General features: G+C 40.1%; 1 protein-coding gene across 1 annotated transcript in view; it reads right to left on the bottom strand.

Moving 5' to 3' along the window:
* DMD (dystrophin) overlaps window positions 1–23,228 on the bottom strand; it is a 1,907,270-nt gene that overhangs the window by 442,804 nt on the left and 1,441,238 nt on the right. The window contains exon 53 of the mRNA XM_084843968.1: window positions 14,866–15,020. Within this exon, the coding sequence (XP_084700094.1) occupies window positions 14,866–15,020 (155 nt within the window). The remainder of the gene's footprint in view (window positions 1–14,865; window positions 15,021–23,228) is intronic.

Genomic DNA, 23,228 nt, shown 5'->3' with positions numbered 1-23,228 from the left:
GATAAAGAAGATAGAAAAAAAAAAAAGGCAAGAAGAAGCGAGAAGCAGCGAGAAGCAAGATAGAAGAAGTAGCACACTCATCTGTGACAAATTGTCGAAGGAGCTCCCCATGAAGTAACCTGAGGCAGTTGAAAAGGAACTGAGGGGAAGGCGCACAGTATATAATATGGATGGTGGGGGAGGGGTTCCCGCCAAAACGTGCTCAGCTTGGAAGTTTCTCCAGCGAGTCTCCACACAGGTGCAGAACCCATGTGTGAGATGCACAGAGACCATGAAGAAGTACACAGTCTGTTCTCACCCGAGAATCCAAACTGTAATGCTTGACAAAGGTGGGTGGCATTGACCATGTAGCTGCATGACATGGTTCAGGAATAGGAACCCCTTGTCAAATGCAATGGACATTGCTACTGCCCGAGGAGAGTGTGCTTTAACCAAGGTAGACAGCTTGAGTCCAGTCAACTCATATGAGAGCTCAATGGTCTGAACAATCCAGGACGCCAGATGCTGAGTGGACAAAGGCTGGCCCTTCCTTCTGCTGTCATAACGAACAAAAAGATGAGGTGATAAACGAAACTGTTCAGTGCATGCTTTGTAAAGTGCAAGACCACGATGCACATCAAATGTATGTAATGTTGACTTCAAAGGTGTAGATGAGGAGGGGAAAAAAGCAGGCAGCACAATGTCCTGATTCAAATGGAACCCCGAGACAACCTTAGGCAGAAAAATGGGATCAGGGCACAGCACCACTTTATCATGAGGAAACTGAAGATATGTCTGGACAATGCTAAGTGCACAAAGGTCGCTAGCCTGACGTGCAGATGTTATGGCTACTAGAAATGCCACCTTCCAGGAAAGGAGGCATAACTCTACTGTAGCGAGAGGCTCAATTGGTTTTGATGAAAGTGCTTTTAGTAAAACAAAAAGGCTCCAAGTGGGTACCATCTATCGAAACGGGGGTGCTGAATTCCTTATCCCCTTTAAAAACCTTTTGATCATAGGCTGTGAAAAAAACTGAAAAACCTTCAGCAGGAGGGTGAAAAGCTGAAACAGTGGACAGGTAAACCCTGAGGGAGGAGAGTTTAAGTCTCCTCTCAAAAAGTGAGAGCAAACCAGGGCTGACATGGCCACCAGGGTGTTATCAGAATGCAGTTGGTACCGTTCGTTGCCATCTTCACCAAGTCCTTGTTATTAATGGAAAATGGAAATGGTTATTAATGGAAAAGGCAGGAAAATGTAAAACAGAGTCCCATCCCTTTGAAATACAAAGGCATCTCCCACTCTTGTGCAAAAATGGTGGCAGACAGCATTGCTCGCAGTGGCAAACAAGTCGACCTGTGGCATTCCTCATTGCCTGAAGAGGTTGGTCAGAACTGACCTGTCCAACCCCCATTCGTGGGATGTCTTCATTGTCTGACTCAGCTGATCTGCCAGAACATTGTCCATGCCTGCAACATGAGTTGCCATTAAATCTATCTGTCGAGGTATGCACCATTTGAAAATCCTGAGGGTAAGGCCTAAGAGTGGAAGGGACCTGGTACCTCCTTGCCTGTTCAAATATGCGATCACCGTCATGTTGTCCGATGTCACCTGCCTTCCTGTCAGGTCCAGTTCAAAAGCTCGAAGTGCCTTGTCTACTGCTCTCAGTTCTAGAACATTTATGTGTTGAGTGGCTTTGCTGGTAGACCATCTGCCATGCACTGTTAGCGTCTGGCAATGGGTTCCCCATCCTGAGAGGGATGTGTCTGTCATCAACACCGCTGATGGGGATGACTGGATAAATGGGAGTCCCCATTCAAGTTGGTTGGTACCAACCACCACCGAAGAGAAACCTTGAAGTTGGGTGGGAGCATCAGCCTGGTCCGGTGAACACTGAGCTTGTTGTTGAAATTTCAGATGAACTAATTCTGTAAGGGTCTCATCCACAACTGTGCAAGGCAGATGATAGTTGTAGTAGCCGCCATAACCCCCAGTAAGCATTGTATCTTGTACGCTGTGGTGGATTTGCTTGCCAGCATGTTTGATGTGAATGTGACTAGTGTCTTCCATCTGGTATTGGGTAGGAAAGCTCTGCCCACTTTGGAGTCCAATAATGCCCCTATTAATGTTATGCTCTGAGTAGGCAGCAGGTGAGACTTTTTGACGTTGATATATAGTCCGAGAGTATGGAGGAGATCGCAGGCCACCTCTATCAACCACAGGAGCTGTGACTTTGTCGATGCTACCAGAAGCTATTTATCTATGTAAGTATAAATTTCTATCCCCTGCAACCGAAGATGGGCACACACGACTTCCATGCACTTTGTAAATACGCTCAGTGCGGTGGCGAGACTGAAGGGTAGAACTCTGAATTGATAGATGTCAGTACTGATGGCGAAGTGCAGGAAATGCTGGTGAGACTGCTCTATGGCTACATGGAAGTAAGCGTCCTTGAGGTCGATGGAGGCGAACCAAACCCCTTGGAAGAGGAGGGGAATAATTGACGCCATAGTGACCATGTGGAATTTCCTGGGAGAAATGTATTTGTTGAGCTGCCTGAGGATCGTTATTGGCTGAAGGCCTCCATCCTTCTTTGGTATTGTGATGTAACATGAATACAAACCATCCTTCAGCTGGTTGTGTGAGACAGGCTGGATTGCCCCCTTGTCGAGGAGAGTCTGAACCTCGGTAAGGAGGACTGGAGATGGAGCTGTAACCTTCACAATACTGAGGGGAGGGATGGTGTCGAATTCGATCAAATATCCTTTCTGGATTATGGCTAGAACCCATGAGTCTGTTGTGATGTGTCTCCATGCCAGATGGTATTTTGACAAACATGTCCGAAAAAGAGGAGGCTAGTGGTAGGTTGGCAGAAGAATGGGTAGTGAGTCAAAGACGTCGCTTGCCTCTAACCTCCTAGTTCTTGTGGTAACCCTGGAACCTGGAATGCTGGAAAGACTTCTCTTGCCAGCTTGTCTGTGGTCATTGCTGTTGCTGACCAAGTCCAGAGTTATACAGCTGGTACCTAGGGACCAAAGACTGGACCCAGTGACGATGTCTAGGCTGCTGCTGTTGAGGTTGTGAGAGAAAACTGATCTGTCGTGCCGTGGTGCAAGACTTCTGTACTGTATCTAATGCCTCATCCATCTTGGCATTAAACAAGCCATGCCCCTGGCAAGTCTTCTATCCTAGCTCTGGTTTCCTATGGAAGACTTGAAGACAGAAGTCAAGCATGGCATCGAAGGGAAATTGAACTCACTAGAACTTTAGAGTTGCAATCTGTTTGATGGCGAGATGTGTTAATCTGAATTGGGTGCCGGGTATTTAAACAAATATTCCGCGTTAGTATTCTGCAGATGGTATATACCCTAATGGCGCTTTCATATTGGCAGCACCATAGAGGGGGCACCCCATGAGTGCTTGATGGTCTCATTAAGAGTCAGCAACAATGGTATAGCCACTGGCTTATGAGAGTCTGCATTTACCGCATCAAAGATTGGGTCCTGTATGCATGGGGCAGCTTGCTGCATTTCAAGCCCCAGTGCCTGTGCCATTCTGAGGACTTGGTCAGCAAATTGGCCCAAACTTCAGAAGGAGAGATGGCTTCACTCACATCTATCATAGCATCAGGTGAAGAAAGTGAAAGTGGACCTGAAGACTCAGAAGTAGAGTCCGACTCATAGTCCTCCGTCTCAGACAATTGTGGTTGTGCTGTCTGTTGTGGGGTAGGCTCTGGTCCTGGTACCACTTCAGGGAGAGATGTATGCACCTGAAACATAGTTTGTACTAACCTTTGTTGTGGTGGTACCAAGGGCAGAGTCATAGGAGACCTACACACAGGAGGAGGCAGGGCTACCTGTGGAAGGGGCTGTAATGACACTGGTCCATGTAGCAGTGATTGATCTGGTGGTTTCGATACCATAGCTGATGGCCTTGTTTGGGATCAACTTTCTTCCCAACTTGGACAATCTGGCAAGCAGCGATATTGCCATTCCCGTTCATCATACTGCATTGGCCTGGGATGACTATGGTAAGGTTGATGCCTTCCCCAATCTGACTATGGGGCTATAGACCGTTCCTGGTACCAACCTCTGTCTCCACGAGCATGTGTATAAGCTCTGCAAGACGAATGTACAGAGTACACCGATTCAGGTGATCGTTGATGCCTATCCCAGCCATGATCATAGTAAGTATCACTATGCCGCAGAAGATGAGGTGGTGGTTGTCGAGGTGAGAGCTCCCTGATCTCACCCTCTGATGCGGATGTTAATGGGGGAAGTTCCCATTTGTGAATACGCACTCTCGGTATGGGTGAGGACAGGAGTGGCAGTGTCGGTATGGACTTTTGGTACCGATGGTGGCTCTATCACCAATCGCTGATCCCAAGGTCTTGTTGGGATAGAGGCAGGAGGCTCATCTCGAATCAGTGACTGTTCTGGCAACAGTTGAACTCAAGGAGGAGCAAGGGCCATCTGATCTTTCACTCGGTTCTGAGTGACTTCCTGAGACTTTTTGGCAGTCTTCTTTCACTTCATAGTCCTCCAGAAGACGAAAGGGTAGATTCTTTAGAAGCCTTTGCCTTTTTTGAGATTTGTTTCATGAGAATCAACATCAAAGACCGACCCGGTGTTGGGGGTCTTGGGTGCCTGGCGACGCATGACCTTGGGGGGATTTAGACCTAGACACCAGGGGCTCTATTGCCCCCAGCTGGGGTTGAGTAACCACCTTCGCCATTTTCTTAGAGCTTTCAACGTACTCCAAAGCCCGCTTCCACAAAGTAGCTTTAAGCTGATCGGATCTATTTTTCCTTGACTGCTTTGAGAAGGCGTTGCAGTTCCCACAACATGCCCTTCCTCCAGGAAGAATAGACGTAAACTATGCCTGTCTTTGTAAGGTAACTTAGCCCCACAATGGGTGCACTTTTCGAAAGATGCCTGGAGGGCCATACACACAGCTATTGCGAAGGCCACGAAAATAAACCAAATAAAAGTAAAAAATAAGGAAAGATAGAACAACGAGAGAAAGAGAAAAGATTGAATAAAACCTCAGCTTAAAAAAAAAATACTATCCAACAAACAAAGAGAAGTTCCCCACGAGACGCATGCAATGGCGGTCAAAAGAGAACTGAGGGAAGAGGAAGGAACCCACTAAGGATACATATGCTGGACACTGGGGGAGGGGTTCCTGCCAAAACTCCTCAGCTTTAGAAGTTTCCCATTTCGAGGCTCTGCGCAGGCGCACAGCCCATATGTGTGATGCACAGAGACTAAGAAGGACCAAGAAATTCAGTTGGTTTTAGCAGGTGTTTTTAAAGGTTGATTCCTCTACGTGTGGGTTTATGTGTTCTTTGACACAGGCTTCACTGTCATTATGTGAACTTTTAGGAACGTTTAGGCCTGTAGGAACTTCTAAAAACACAATTTTGGCAGGACCAGGAATAAATGTTTTATGATGTCCTATCATGCTGATAGCCATGACATTCTATTATGCTGATATCCATAGCAGATGCCACACATCAGGACCAAGCTCAGCTGTTCAAAGGACCAACCTCAGCAGTTGATGGTTAATCCTAGGAATGATATGTATCTATTAGCATGATGTGCCTAAAGATGGGAAACCATACTATTAAACCAATCTACTCGGATTGTCTACTCAGATGTAAGCCCCATTGAGTTCAGTGATACTTACGCACAGGTAAGTGTATACAGGACTGCAGCCTATATGTGAAAATTATATCAACCATGGAAATCATCATTTTTCATAGAGCTTTACTTGGTGTGCGTTAAAGAGTTAGAATAGGTCCTGTCTAAAGTATTTATATAGCAAATCAGTTTGATTATAAAAGCATAAATAAAGCAAGACATAATTTACTCATCTGCAAATTCTAATAGTTTTGTTGTAGAGTTCTATATTTATCAATTTGGTTTCATGAGTACAACGCCAGGTTACTGAATGGGAACATCCGTTTTTAGATAGGTCAGTTCTATTAACTGAAATTGACTATCGTTTCAAGTATGGAAAGCAATAGAGATGAATTTTTTTTTCTTGTAAAGAAACTTTGAAAGGTGCTATATTCAGGTGGCTCTCTTCAAAGTTCTGTTTTGTTTCACTGAAAAACAATAAGATAGTTCTTAACACTGATCCAGTGAGAGAAGGTATTTTTATATAATTACTGAGAAAAACTGAAATACATTCAATAGTCTCAGCTCAGTAGAAAACCATACAGAAGATTACTAGCTTTAAAACTAAGATAATCATATTTTGGAAATCACAGTGGAGGTTCAAGAAAAGAATACACAAACAAATACAGAGAACATAAAGGCAAGTAGAACGCACAGGAAGGTTTAACTATTGCCTTGTCTCTGGAAGAGAACACACATACCCCGGTGTGAATTAAGGAACACTATCTGGACATTTTCAAACCTCAGCCTATGCTATTTTTGTTCTTCAGCTAGACTGAAAACTTTACAATCTATTGCTATCATACTAGCTCCCTTTGCAAGCACTACATACTTTTTTTTATTATTAAATACAGCTATTTATGCCTTGGAAATGTGCACACAGAAGCCATTGCATCCTTTGCCTCCAGTTAGAAACAGTCTTACATGAGTAGTAGTTCTCTAGGGTAAAAGGTACAGTTTTATATAACCTCATATTACCCCAAATGCCACCTTATAATACAGCAAAAGGGCCTCGAGAAAATACCTACTTAGCATCTTTTTACAGTTAGCAACACTAGGTAATATTTCAGACAAAAATGGCACAAAAATCTCATTAGCAAGGTCACCTTGAAAACAAGGACAAATAATATTTCAGCTATCACAGGCAGTCAATAACCAAGCACATGCCTTGCCATGCCTCCCACTAATAGCAGCACAAAGATTATTGTTATAGTTCACACAAAATACTCCAAATCTGTTTTGTAGTAAGGACCAATATTAAGAAAATGAGGATTAATGGGGAGCAATAGGCCTCTCCCAATTCCTTCAGGCATGAGTTATGGCTAGGGTGGCCATTTGCACATTGCCAAAAAGGGGACAAAAGATGACACAGGGTTGCACAAAAATTGCATATGCTAATTTATATGTATAGATGCAAATTTAGAAGTAATTACTATAATTTAAGTAGAAATACAATACATCTCACCACAGTGGGGAAGACTGTGACCACATGCTAAGAATTTAAGAACATAAGAAGAGCCATGCTGGATCAGACCAAGGGTCCATCTAGTCCAGGATTCTGTTCACACAGTGGCCAACTAGCTGTTGACCAGGAAACCACAAGCAGGACATGCTAACTGTAGATGGGCAACTTCAAGGTCCCTCCTCTCCCTTCTTTCGGTTTGTTATGGTTCTTTACCTTTAAACCTGACTAGACAGCCCTACAAATAGAGGATACCTTCAAACAGAAGTCTGTCCTCTGCAAAGTAAAGCCGCCCTACAAGCTTAATTCTTTATATGCTTACTCAAAGGTAAGTCAGAATGTGTTCAATAGCGCTTACTCACATGCAAGTCTGCACAGGATTGCAGCCTCAGTAGTCACCAGCTGCTTTGTGATTTCTGCCATTCCTACTTCCAATCTTATTGAAACTGTGTACTTCACAATGTCCATGCAGGCTGCTTGAACATAGAAAAAAACCCTACTCATCAATTGAGACACGTTCTTCAGTTCAGTTATTTAAGTGACACTTACTGGGGGACAGGGGTCTGAGGTTGTGATGTTTCTCTAAAAGAAAAATAGATCCTACCTTCATTTGCACTATGATTCTTTTTGGCACCTTCTGTAACACTGTAAGTAGCCTTTAGTAAAGGTATTGCTTGTTTTGTAATAGCTGCTGGTCCTAGATTAGTGGGAGCAGCATGTATTTCATGGTAGTACAGCTGTGAAAGAATAGAATGGGAACTTCTTCAGTCCCTGAAATACGAAGTCAAATTCAAACTCAAAGCACGGACCTGATGACAAACAGCCAAGTTCTGCTGTTGTGGGACACACTCTGACCGCCAGAATTGGTCTGCCAGAGAATACTGTATAATCTAAGAACATAAGAAGAGCCTTGCTAGTTCAGATCAAAGGTCTATCTAGTCCAACATTCTATTCCCACCGTGGCCAACCACATACCTATGGGAAGCCTACAAGCAGGACATGAGTGCATCAGCATCATCCCACTCGTGTTCCCTAATAAATGATTCTCAGAGGCATACTGCAGACTGCCTCTGATACTGGAGGTAATATAATCATCATGCCTAGTAGCCACTGACAGCCTTATCCTCCATGGGTTTCCAGGGGGAATGAGGAAGATTTGCATATGCATTAGCACTTTTTAAAAAACAAGGCAGCAGATACCCTTTTCAATCCATATTAGCACTTCACATTTCAAGAGAAGTCTATTTCCAAATGTATATATTCTGTTTTACTTCCATAGTATGGTACTCACTGCCTTCATTCTAGCCTTTCCCTTACAAGACATTTTAGCCCAAACAGCTGATTTGCTGTTGCTAATTCAAGCAGCACAGACCACAAAGTCCCCTGCTACCTGTGCTTAACACAAAATACAGTTATTTTGGTGAAAGGAGCTGCTTCTAAAAAGAAGATGAAGACACATGTTTACAAGCCATCCTGGCTCTTGCCCAAGTAATTAGAGCATGTGCCTCTAGTGCATCTTTCTAGCTACTACAAAGTGAGGAGAAAGGGAAGCACCCATCAAACACTAACAAACTTGGCAATTACAGGAGTTAGAATGTCATTTTCATTATGGGTCGGTCTTATAAAACAAAATGGTGGGGCAAAGGGTAAATACACAGCAATCAATTGCAAATCTAGCTAAGCTAAACAAAATACAAGCTGGCAGATGTTCCCATTCCAACCGAAACACTTGTTTTGGCTGAACAAACCTGAGCTGCCTGAGCTGCAGGCAAAATATAATATGTTCAGATGTTTGGCGGTTCCTTGTTTGTTCAACCTACGACTTGTCAAGCACAGCACACCTTACTGACACATGATGGCTGCTCTGGATGCTTGTTTAATGCTAATTAATTCAAATCAATATAAAGCATACTGGAAGTCTACTGCCTGCTGCCAAAGAATTTGCTAGTTACTTCAAATAATATGAGGAACACACCTCCCATCCCTCCACATGTTCTGTGCTTCTTGGCCTCACTATCCCCTTAAGGTTACCAATGTGGAAGTGACAGCAGAAGTTACAACTGGCAGAATTTCCTTTATATGCAAACAACAAGTACAGTGCGATTCTGAAGGGGAGAAACAGTGCTACAGCACTTTTATGAATTGGAAAGGCAGGCTAGTTACTCTGACTGGCAACTGTAGTGCTAACGGGGAAAGAGTGAATGGGGAGAAGGGATGGGGCATACTGCAGCAGAACTGCCTGGGAGTCACTTTAAGTAAAAAATACGGAGTAAAACGACTTTCTGAAAATGCAGCTTTTCAGGAGGGAAGCTGCTAGTTGGCTGTGGATTGGCAACAATGTCCTAAGTCACAAAGGACCTCAAACTGCTCTCCCTCCACAGTAAATTGCTGTTACAGATTGGCTCCAGGTCCGTGAGATGTTCTGGGTATACCACCCAGCTGTTCTGGCCTGTCAGGCAAAATAGCAAAGGGGGTCACAAAGGTTGCCTGGGGGAGGGCCAAAAAGGCTGGTTGGATGATGTGGGACCCAAGCTATTGCCCACGCAGCAACTGGAACATAAGGAACATAAGAAGCTACCTGAGTCAGACCCTTGGTCCATCGAGCCCAGTGTTGTCAACACTGACTGGCAGCGGCTCTCCGGGGTTTCAGACAGGATTCTTTCCTCACCTTACCTGGAGAAGCCGGGAATCGAATTCTGCAAAGTATGTGCTCTACCACACTGAGCTATGGCCCCTCTGGTTCAGTTGTACTTGGTTGTGAGGTCCCCTCCCCACTTTCTTGTATCCTAGATTTGAACCTGAGATCTCCTGCATGTACAATGTAACTTGCTCCACCGGGCTAGGGTTCCTACTGCAGTCCTTGTGCTCTTGGCATCTCCTGGATTGGAGTTTAGGGTTGTAGACAGGGCAAGACAAATGCTCCATATTGTGCCTGATTGTGCTGTCTGCTGTTGAGGATGAGTGGATAGGGAGGGAACTGCTCTGTGAAGCTTACAGTGTGGGTTAATGTCTTGGGGCCTCTCTCTCTTTTGGCCCTGACATTATTTTTTTCTCCAGGGATGAAAAAAGTGAGTGTGGGTGGGTGGGTCTTCCTTCCCCCCGATGGGGCTCAGACTGCATTTTTCTGCTTTCTAAGCCCCATGACCTATGCAGTGAACCACTGGAAGCTGCTGCTGTTAGTATGTGTCTATAGCTGCCCTTGTTGCATGTCATGACTGGGTTTTTTCACTGCTTGGTTAAAAAAAAAAAAAGTATTTCCCTCCCTTGGTGGTTCTCAACCCCTTGTACCAATAGGGCTGTGTATACTCTTCACAGGTGTTCTGCTTAGGGAACTATGTGGTTGCTAAATTTTTTGAGATCCCGCTCCTCCTGTTTGTGTGTTGTGCTCCAAAACAGTGCTTGGGAGCAGCATAATGGGTCTCCAATCCCTGCCTGCAGCAGATTGGCAGTAGTTGCTGGCCTGTGCCACTGGGCCTTGATGGATTGGGGACACTATGGTTTTGCATGTTGTATATGTGGTGATGCAAGGTTGTGTACCCATCATCATTACTTCTTTAGGTCCTTCCATGTGTAGGTGGCGTGAACCCATCTTCACCTGCACAATCAGTGACTGGTGCGCACTGGTGGAGTTCCTAGGGATGCCAGGGGTGTCTGTTGTTTTATGCTGTTTTTGTATTTTCTGGTCGTGTGTTTTTTTTCCTCCCTGCCTAGACTGAGCATGCACAGAATACAGTGGTAGTTCCAATGGTGTTGCAGTACCATATATAATATGGTAATTAGCATATTGGATTGCTCTGGTAGTTATTTATCTTGAATAAACCCCCCTAAATACTTTACAGATAGGAAGGGGAACGTATTTATAAGACTTCTAATTTTAAGAGTTTGAAATTTACAATTTCTTAGCAACACAGTAGAATAATGGCAACTTGCTTTAGGAAATCTCCACACTCGACGCCTTTCCCCCAAAACATTTGTCTGTATTCATCTAAAAATGTAATCATATGTCTCTTACAATCGAAATGGTCAAAATACCACACGCAGAAATTGACAAATGCTTAGCTGGGCTTGCCTAAGCCATTCATATCTTCGTAGGATAAAAATCCTCAGTCTGGTTTAAAAAACTAACAGCACATTGGCCCTTCCCTAAATATGCACAACTACTTGCATTCCAAAACTTCCAAGCACTGAGGTAATTGATGAAGAGCTGTTAGAACCTACAAACATGAGTGTAGCAGAACTTCATATCCAGGAGAGGAAGTCACACCAATCTGTTTATTTGTTTAAACTTCCAAATGTGTAATAAATAGGGGTTTCCCTGCTCACTATAGTAAGTCAGAAAGCAATTCAGAAAAGAGGGAATATCAGTGTTCACTTTTCTACAAAATATAGGAACAAATACCTCTTGCAAATCCTTCATTTTTTCTTATATTCCATCAGGTCTGGGAACACCAGTGTGGCATAGTGTTTCAAAGGAGGCCTGGGTTGAAATCCCCAACAAGCCACAAAACTTGCTATGTGACTTTGGGACAATCACTATTTCTCAGCTTAATCTACATCACAGGCTTGTTGTAAGGATAAAGTGCGGGAGAGGGTGTATGTTATGCTGAACTCTGTGGAGAAGGGCAGGATAAAAACAAATGGAAGTTAAAACTTCCACGTTATATCACCCAAACTTATCTGTATATCTGCCATGAAAATGTAAGGAAAGGAATCAAACCTTTTAAATGGTGGGGGTGGGGGACACATACAACAACTCAGCTGCTACAGCTGCTTTCAGAATGTTCAGCAGTAAACTTAGATCTGTGTTTCCCTCAACCCTCAAGCCAAACCCGTTTCAATCAAATTCAAGCCCACAGTTTGTATTAAAAGAACACCAATTCTTCAACAAGTACAGTATCAGGCAGACCAGATCCATCAACCACAAATGTTCTTACATAAATGCTTGTTTCACATCATGACTCAATTTGAAAAAGCTGTAAAAGAATAGCCAGGATTTTTAAGCAGTTAAACTAGCAGACTTTTGATTGGCATATTGGAATACTGTGCAGGTACAGATTACTATTTCTGATCTCAACTGGGTTTGTTAAAACCCAACCTACAAACAGATATATTTAGCAAACAAACTGATCAAGTGAAGAATTGCAATTATAACATCCTACACTCAAGAGACCTGCAAAAGGACAACCCGTCCTTGCAGGAGCATACTGAAGCAATAAGAAATGGATGTCAGGTACAATTCAAGCTGTGAAGGACAAAATTCTTATGAAATCATTATAGCAGCTGATGAAGCATGGCATTACCACATGGAAAAGATAAAGGAAGTTTCCTCTTCATGGAAAAGTTCAACACTGCCTGTACCTGATCTAGTTGATACAACAATTGAAGCTTTTCAATGTGTTGTCATAACATTGTTACAAATGTTCCTGGGATGTTTTAATAATTGGGAACATAGTGAGGTTATCTATTTTCCGCAACAAGCAACTAGAGGGCTCATGTGTATTTGCTAGCCAGGACAAGAAAGCAAACCATTTGAGATAAAAAATACTACATTATAGGATCATTGTAAGGATTACCAAGATAATGCATGTAAAGCACTGTTAAGACTTGAAATGATCTACATAAATACTCAGCATTATTAACAAGCCTGTCAGTTACCTTAGAGCTATGTCTTCTTGCTATATTTATGAAATAGAATCAAAACACCTAAGACTATTGTTGCTGGGATGAACATCTGACTCCCATCCAGTTCTCCTTCTTTCAATGTGGTTATTTGTTATTAAAATTAAAAAGAGAGGCAGGACTGGAGTCTGTATATTCCAGAATACATATATCACAAAATATGTGCTTTTTAAAGGGTCCAAGCATAGGAAACGAGTGGGAGGGGGGCTGAGTTGCAAGTCCATTACCATGAAGTGAAAAAAATTAAGGTAAATTGTACATCATACTTGAGTATTTTAATGAAAACTTATTTCACTGTCTCTATCTCAGGTGTCCAAATCTTGTAAGCTCTTGTGAGATTTGCTGAAATCAATCAGAAGCAGAATTAGAATATAATAAGTAGCGGACAGAAAAAAAGGATGTCACTGGATCTGACATGTTTTTCCAAGAAGTACAAGTCCCAGAGTTCCTTAGAATAGAGGCACAACGGAGCCAGGAGATGTGACAGCTGGCTGGTGGATAGGACTAGCACCATAGTAATCAGGGACATTGAGATCACAGGGATGGTGGGAGCCAGTGCAGCTGAAAGTATTTACAAGTCCCAGAATATATGTGAGTAAACTAGTTAGGACACTGTATAAGAATTGACCATAGATCTCAGGAACAGGGAACACTGTAAAGGGCATTTGTCATTCATATATAATTTTATACATACATGCCATACTGCCACGTCTGGCTATAAATACAAGTCAGATATCCAGAGTGTAAGGAGATTAAACAAAGGGAAGTAAAGGACAACCATCAATCCTCCAAACGTTTAAAACAGAGAAGGCATGGGGCAGGGAGAGAATGAGGGCCATACATGGGCCCAGAAAAGATAATAACTGGAAATAAAGCCAGGATAATGCATAAGTAAATTTATCTGTTTATAAAGAAGATAGCAAAAGCTGTCTGTAATTTATTTTAAAAGATTCTGATATAAAATGTTGTTGCTCAAGTTCCTTAAAGATTGCAGCTATTTTACCCAGTCATATAACATGCAATGTGTGTAGCCAAATTATCCACAATTTTAGCAGTACAGAAAAGAAAGCTGATTTAAATAATGTTCCCTCTACAGACGAATCCTCTGAATATACTTTATATTTCACATTGTGAACTCCTTTGACCTTATTCATAAATTGTAATTAAAAACAATTTAAAGCCACATTCATTTTTGGATTTGATTATAAGCTATAAAACCTAATGCTACATACCAAACCAATTTAAGTGAACCCAACTTAATTTTTATGCATCTCATTCAATGTACAATATGAAACAATGAATCTGAGTTTTATAGCTTTAATAAAACTATTATTCCACATGAATTTGGATATAGATCTTATAATTGGTGATTCATACTTTAGAAGAAGGGTCTAAAATCATTTTTAGAATTGAACTGGAATCTAAATTGAATGATGAAAGTTTACAAAAACAAACCAAGAAAACTTTAACCAAACACTTAATCTGAGAAGAATGGTTGCTTATAGATTTTTCTTATGGACACATGAGAGAGCTTCTAACCTTATGTGAATCACATAGTAATAGGACAAGCCTGTCATTTCCATACTCAACTTACAACACTGATGATAACTGAACAAAGTTATAAGAGTAGTATAACCCATGCCAAATGATATAATTGGTTTGAATGGGGCTTACTAAGTAGTATGATAGTAGAAAACAGGAAACCTGGGAGAGAGTAACAGAGTTATAGGGAAATATGGCAGTACAAAAGATTAGAATCATGAGCAGAAATTCAAACACTCACAGAAAATTAGTAATCCTATATTAAATAAAACTAATCAGTAAAAGAGCTAATTGATAAAAGCAGATCTGAAACAAGAAAGATTTTCTTTCAGAGGGAATTTCCCAGGTCATGTTCTTAGAAACAGTTATAGAAAATAACAACAGCTAGAGAACTGTTTTCCCTCTTTACCTATTAAGCCTTTCAATTATATTATTTGTGACAATTTACGAATGTTCAGAAAGAAAAACATTCCTACTATTCTATTACGTTTTACAAAAGTGATGATACGACATGTTGTGTCCTACCTCTTATTAATAGTGGCCCAAGCATCATTAAGGTTATTGGTCATCAGTTCTACTTTCCTGGTGTCATCAGTTGAGTAATCCCGGAGAAGCTTAAGTGCCAAATCATTTGCCACATCCACATTTATATGCCATTGCCGTAGCTCTTTTGCAAATTGCTGGAAAAAGAGCAAAAACGAGTTTTGTTTGAAATGTATATCAATAAGCCATGCAAATGAAAAGTACAAAAAAAAAGAATATTCAAAATGTTTTATATTTATTTATTTTATCAAGTTTAAAGAATAATACCTACATAAATAAAAAGTAAATAAATAACCTTTCCAGGCAGAGATAGTATCTGAATCATCTTTGCTTGTTAGAGCCTATTCCTTGATATGCTACATAAAGCTCCTAGGAGAGTCATCTTTCCCATTCCATGGGAGTCACAGTTCAACAATATCTGAAAGACCACAAGTTGTCCATTCTGGGTTTTAACTGTCAAAGATTACCTGAAAGAATGCTGGGAAATGTAGTTTGCTAATAGTGCTGACAATTTTCTGTCAGAAATTCCTTGTTCTCCTCCAGACCTACGGTTCCCAGAATTCCTAGGGAAAATGAATGTCTACTGAACCAGTCTGAAGGCCAAACTACACATTACATGTATTTATGCAATTTGTTTCTTCCTGGCCATTTTTTTGTCAAGGCAAAGCACTCACAGGAATCTTGGAACAGAGGACTGGTGGGTGAGGTGAAAGAAAGGAACTGCATAATGCTTCCCCTGACAGTCGTATGTCCACTCACAATTCCCACCCCCACTGCAGACTGCTTTCTCACATATAGGAGAAAAGATATGGGGATAATACACATAATTTAGAACGAGGTCTGTGGTGTATATATACACTTTATATTTAATTATTTTTCTCCTAAAAATAAACAAGTGATTTAAATATTGAACATTCTGACTACACTTATGTATGTGCTAGTGACCCACATAGGGAAACGGGATAAATGCAAGTAGAGCAATTCTGTAAAAAGATAAAATAAAACCTCAATGCTCTCCATTTATATAATATTTTTATTTATTGTTTTAGCCATTATATTATGTAATGAGTGCCATCTACTGGAATAGTAGTAAGCATGCATACATGAAGATACTATAGTACTGATAAAAAGTATAATGTATTAGAATATTAATTCCTTACTACTTTCCCCCAGATCATATGGAAAGTTTTACTGCTTCTGTGTTTGAATGTTTTGAGCAGCCAGAATCATGGCATTGGAACATTTCACATTTTCACGCTGTGAAAATCAGTTTTCTTTATTCTTAGTTATCTTTGCACTAAAACTGCTTATGACTTAACTAACAGCACTGAATTACCGGAACTAAACAATTCTGTCTATATTTATCCATGATATTAAGCAGACTGAGCATCAGATACACAAACGAACAGCATGAATATAATTACCCCAGCGTTTTTAGTTTAAGTTTGGATAAGGTTCCAAAGGCATATTAATAATAACGTGAGCAATCTGGGCCCATAATTTCCTTATTACTCTTCATAAGAGGAGATTTATTTGGTCTGACTTACTGTCTGTCATACCAATTGGAATATTAGTCACTGATAGTGCCAATTCTGAATGCTAGAAGAAATGTATAACTGTGCAGATTCCTAACACAGTACTTGTCATTCACTCATTTGGTTTTCTGCATGTTTGTTGTCTCCAAACAAAAAGTTTCCTTTTAAAGAAGGGGATCTAATGTAACAGGATCAACAAATGTTGTTCTATTGGTACAATACAATGAATTAATGGCCTATAAACTTTTACTCAGGAAATGTGTACTTTTTCCAACACTACATGAATTTATGATAAAATCTTTATTGTTAAAAGCAATAAGCCATCACAATCTGGTATACTTAAAATAAAATGAAATATAAATAGGGTAGGCTAAAATAAAATACAGTAAAATAGTAAGATAAAATACAATAAAAATAGTAGACAAAGATACAAGAGTAAATAGAATATAAAAATGCAAGATCATATTGACATGACTCAGAAGCTCCCCAGCAGGATACTAGGCCAACACATATAAAGGAGAATGAAATTTATACGGGGAGGATGTATCTCAAACCCCGCCTTAGGATGCATTATGGGTGGTTTTGGTGCCTAGCTCTTATTTTACTTGCAGCCAAGGCAAATTTTGCAACCAGAGCAGTAATTTATACATTATTATCAACCAACAAAATACAAATTTGATCAAGGGGAAGTCGATTAGATAAAGAGCAGAGAATGTATTCAAGGATTTTTGTCTAGGGGAGGTATATATATAGGGCATCGTAACAAATAATGTTGAATGCTGAATGAATTTAAATGACGTTGTAATCCCCTCTGAAGAACTCTATTTAATTGGCCTACTGACAAACCCATTACAGGGCTATTTAAAAAGTGGTGCTTCTCACCATTAACTTCAGTATGTATATGTATAAAATGCTTGACATTACTAAACAGTATCAGTCAGAACATTAAAAATAGGAGTTTCTCTCTCCCCACCTTTGAGGAAACAATTAATCATTTCAATAATTTTGAAGATCTCTCATCTTCAGTCATCACTTCCATTCCTTTTCAAAGATATGGAAACTAAAGTGATGCAATGAGTGTTTTATCAGCCAACCTATTAGAATCCCATTATTTTCTGTCTTATGTGACTTTGCGTAATGAATGCTTATAATTAAAGTAATGACAGATTTTTTTCTTCTTTTTCCACACTCTTTTCTTATTTTGAGGCCCAACTTATCTCTTAAATAATTATGGTTTCTTCTTTCTTTCTGCTTTTGAAAAGTATTTCATTACCTTAATTTTATTGTGACATATTTTAGAGTATTCTTTTTAGTTTATCTTCCTTGTTGCTGAAATTTGCTGACTTTGTTAAAAGATTCAAGGCACTAGGAAAATGCATATATCATTCTGCTCATATACATTTAAGTGTTCATTACTTAAAAAACAGGTGCACCGACGTAAAAGGGAAATCTGGGTAATTTGGGCCTTTAGTTAACCATGAACAACCCAGAAGGAGAACCATTGTTTGTTGTTGGGTTGTGAACTCTGGGTTGTTTAAACCATTGGTTGTCATTACGTGTGAACCCAGAATCGTGGATCATTCGTGGGTTGTTTCACCAGGCTACAAAGGCAGTGAGTGAGAGTGGTTAAAAAAACACCCCAACTGTTCTTCATGCCAGCACTACAGCACCACAAACCCATTTGGGATTCAGGGAAGGAGTGGGTGAAGGAAGAGGGAAACAACCAGCCCAGAGATTGAAGAAACAAACCATGGTTTGTTCAATCATCTGCCAGGCAAACCCTGGGTAGGGCAATAACTATTGGTTCACCATGATTTAAATAAACTATGGGTTTGCAATATGTGTGAACCAGGTCAGAGAGTGCTTCTAGACGAGGTTTTTATTATACAATTGCCCTGTCTCATTCATGGAATTTACTGGTAGTTTAGACTATATCGTCTTCTACTTCTACCACAAGGTTCCCTGTAACAGAAATCTCACTGGAAACAGATTTCCATAAACAGACTCTTATCCAGAACAGTAGAACAAAAACATGATGTCCAGGAACAGTCGTGATTTTGGCACTGCAGCCCAATTATTAAATTAAAAATTATTTAATTTAATTATTAAATTAAAAATGGATTATTATTTAATAAATAACTAAAAACTACTTCACTCATTTAGCAACTTTAGCTTAAGACTGATGAGACAAAAAATGTGATAGAGTTCCTGTCCACAAAGATTACAAACTAAACTAAATCTCAGACTTCTCCAATGCTAAGAGAAACAGTCTTGCTTTTATTTCTGTGGGGATAAATATTTGTTAATTTTAGAAACTAAAATATGGGCCTTCTTTTCTTTTTTTTTGCCTACCAGGCTGAACACTATCAGTCTGGAACAGTGCATATCAGGTGTTATCTGAAGTTAGATCATGAATGAACTAGGAACAATGACTCCAGTGGTTCTACATTCAAGACACATACATGGATCAGGAAAGCTGAGTAAATTTGCCTGGAATATATATAGTGTTTAAATGTGCACCCCTGGGACTTCTTTTATTATATAGCAGCTCCCCCACGTGACATTAGAAACTGCTTCAGACATCTCTGCAGATTACAAAGGTGTGTGTCTAGGGAAATTTCCCCTCTGAATATTTAAAGAGTATGAGTAAGGGACAACTTCTCTCTTTCATGATTATAAAATATTACACATCTGACAAGAACTCATTAGGTAGCCTTAGGCAAACTATTATGTTCTCAATGGAAAACCCAATATGCAAAAAGGATATTATACTGGCCTGCATTATAGGGTTGTTATGTAGATTACAGAGATAATGCACATGAAGCATTTTGATCACTTGAAATATATCAAACTGCATATTTAATATTAATGTCATCAGTTTTCAAACATAAAATACTAAATTGGACTGGACTAAAATGCCAACACTTTACTCTTAATGAAAACATGCTAGACTATAAGAAAGGTCTTGCCAGACCAAACCATAGCCTATCTAGCCCAGTATTCTGTTTTCACAGTGGCCAACCTCATACCTATGGGAAGCCCACAAGCAGTACATGAGCACTATAGCACGTTCACAGTCATGTTCCCCAGCAACAGATGTTTAGAGGCATACGCCTCTGATATTGGAGGACATCTATAGCCATCATGACTAGTAGCCACTTATTCTCCATGAATCTGTCTAATTCCCTTTTAAAGTTGTCCAAGTTAGTATATCTTATGGTAGCAAATTCCATGGGTTAACTATGTACTGTGTGAAGAAATATTTCCTTTTATCTGTCCTGAATCTCCCACGTTCAGTTTCATCGGATGACTCTGCGTACTAATATTATGAAAAGGAAGAAAAAATTCTCTGTACCTTCTTACTCCACACTATGCATAATTGTAAACACCTCTATCAGGTCACCTGTTATATGCCCTTTTTCTAAGCTAAAAAGTCCCAAATACTGTAACCTTTTCTCATAGGGGGGTTGCTCCAGCCTCCTGGCCATTTTAGTCGCCCTTTTCTGCACCTGATGTCAGATATCAAAAATAATCAAATACGGAACATGAAACTATGAACATTTATCAGATTACTGTTGAAAAAAAGGTAAATGTTAAATATGTGTGGGAATTCGACATTAGTTATTCACTGAGTCAAGGAAATGAACTTTGCACCTGATCAAGGGCATTTTAATCTATTCTTACTTTATATTTTACAGGGTTAAGTCCTGGCATAGTGAACAGATGCCAGGGCTAGACCCTGGTGAGCCCTCTCACAAATTAAACCCTGAGGATTGGGGGTAGGGGTGGGGAATTAGTTTCAACATTGAGAAAATCTTAGTTGCCACTTTATACATGTCATCATATACACAGAAGACAGCCAGCATCTGGCTCACTGTAAGGAACAATACCTCCATTAAAAGTGACAATCACACTGAAAATAATTCCCTGTGCATTGTAAATATATTAGGGACAGGATGCTAATTACAAATATTTATTTTAACACAGAAAGTATGAAAGAATTTATTTTGAAGTCCTGATTTATTATTAGATCCTTACATTCAAATGCTAGCTTATAGCAGAAATCTAAATCAACTGAGTTCAGCATGATTTGAGTTCTCTTTTGATTTCACATATGTCTAACTCAGTCATCCGCAAAACTGCTAATGCCATCATATCTAAGAAGCTTTTATGCAGGATTTGTCACAATAAGACTCACAAGGCAGACAAAGGGAGATTTCTCTTCTAAAGAGTGACAATAAAAAAGAATGTTTTTAAAAAGAAGCCAGAGAAGAATGTCTTTCAACTTAGGGGAATGAGGGCAAGAAATAACAACCACAACCACAACCAACTGTTCAACATTAACTAGATCAGTTTGTACCAAGAAATGACACCATCATGGGAGATTGCCAATGGAAGATCAAAATTTAATATTTGTTTATGAACCAGGATAGATATTGGGATTTTCTCGTTCCATTTTGACAATGATGTTTGTGGCTATGTGTTTGTGGTACTTAAGATATTCAGCCATAATCCACAAGGTTTTCCAAGATGACTGGCTTCATTTCCCCTGCAAGTTGTTTTCTTAGAAAAACACACAGGGAGAGATCTCCTAGCCATTAGAATGGTTAAAGATTTCCATAGGAAATATGTAATCTTTTCTAATTAAGTACATATAGAATCCACAGACTTATAGGGACCAATTCATACCACTGATTGTATGAATTTAAAAAGTAGTGGATTGACACCCTTGAAATTACCTTATGCTGGTTGAAAGTCAAATCTGTCAAAAGTTGTTTTTAAATCCCAGTTGAACTGCCAATGCCATATGCGGTGTCATCCTATATGCATTTACTCAAAAGTAAGACCTACAGAATTCAATCAAACATACTCCCCAGTAAGTACGTATAGGATTGCAGCCTTCCTAAAACCTCCCGGAACCTGTGGCCCTGCAAGTTTTTTCAAAGCTGGGTTATGTAGAAACTTCAAAGGTACTAATTTAAAACAGGCATGCATATACATTAATGTATTGCCTAATCCATGTTAAGCAACCAAAGCATGCATTAGTTCACCTTTAGCTAATGTGGTTCTACTATATTGCAATGTCATAGACAGAATAATGTTTAACTGTTCTGGGAGCTGTAGAGTTTCAAGAACTGTTTTTGTGACAATTACTTTTGATATAATGTATGCAATCACTCCCTTTAAAGAATAAGTATTTTCAGTAGCGGCTTTGCCAATGGTGTTGTGTCTCCAGCTGAAGGAGAAAAAAAGAGGGCAGCACCAAATACAAAAGAGCAAAAAAGAAAAGAAAAAAAAGAGGCAAGCCTCAAAATGGCACTGAAAATGTTGGGAACTTAAATAAAATAGTAAATCGTCCAAGGCATTTGAATGAATTTCTCAGAGGCACTAAAACAACAAACCATAATTAATCTATTAAAATGATGACAGAATTAAAGACTGTATTGCTGCAAACACACTACATACTACTCTTTTAGTGCATTAAAAATTACAAGTTATTGCAGTTCTACAGGACTGATGCTCATTAGACAGCAGGCTCCAAGATCAAAACTCTCCATCTGGCCAAAGCCCTGCCAGCAAAAGCCAAGCAGGGAGGGAGGAACAACAGAGGCATTTTCACCTCTCATTTCTTCCTAAATTCATTTTTAGATGGGCCTCTGAACCCGTCTAACTTTCCTACCTTGCAGTGGTGGGGACGGAGGCTGTGATCTACATCTTCTCTCCTCCCCACTCACTATCCCTCCCCCCAAACACCCATTTCCTCCCCTCCTGAGATCACAACACTGACCTTGGGAGAAGGAGCCACCATGGCTCCTTCTCCCATACCACTTTCTGTGGTAGCTGCGAGGTGGTAGTGGTGGTGGGGAGAAATTCACAATCACATCTCCTCCTCCGAGGCTACTCTAATGAAGAATTACATGTGCTGTATTATTCTAGTAAGGCAACATCTCTTAAGTGGTTGTCCTGATTCAAAGCTTTATTTATACTCAAACTCAACTCACTTGTAAGCCAGAATTCATCAGACTAAATGATAAACCTACATGAGAGCTAACTTACCAGATTTAACCCTTAAGATATTGGAACTGAACAATGTATGTTTTTTTTTAGTTCTCTCACGTTTTTAATTTCCTCCATTTTTTACTTTTCTAAGGAAGTTCAATAGTTTATATTTGTTACCATATTTTATTTTAGGTATTGATGCAGATAGAAGGATATAATTATAGTATTGGTGGTTTTATAGTAAGCAATTTAAAATGCAGTCCTATACATGTCTACTCAGAAGCCACTGAGTTCAATGGGGTTAACCCTCAGGTAAGTGGGTATAGGATGGCAGCCCATAGACAGTGAGCTCTGTTCCCAGGCCCCTCTGTTTATCCAAAGCCTTACTGGCAGAGCCAGAAAGAGCAGGAAGAGGATGGAAGTGTTTACAGCTTCCCATTCCTCCGTTTTAAACATTTTCAGCTAGACAGGCCCCTCAGCTTGTCTAGCTGACTTACCAGGCAGTGGGAGGGGATGGGGATGAAGAGACACTTGGATCAAGAAGATCCAGGGCTCTCCTCCCCATCCACTGGAGCACCCCCCTTTCCCTCTCTGCAAAGGTGAGCCAGAAGTTCACAAAACACATTCAGGACAAAGTTAAAAATGATCAGAAAATAGGCCAGCAGAATCTTCAGGCAGTTTATGTGAGACAGGAAGCTCTACTTGATGAAGAATACTGTGTAGTTTGAAACTATTTGTGCTGCTACATAATCAGAACGTAATCCATAAAAACATTTTATACTGCATCACATCTATAGATGGAACTAAACA

The sequence above is a fragment of the Heloderma suspectum genome, chromosome 3, assembly GCF_057233095.1.
Source record: "Heloderma suspectum isolate Gila_16-S chromosome 3, 16-S_ref, whole genome shotgun sequence".
NCBI classification, from domain to species: domain Eukaryota; kingdom Metazoa; phylum Chordata; class Lepidosauria; order Squamata; family Helodermatidae; genus Heloderma; species Heloderma suspectum.
This window is presented reverse-complemented; position numbering and strand designations above follow the sequence as displayed.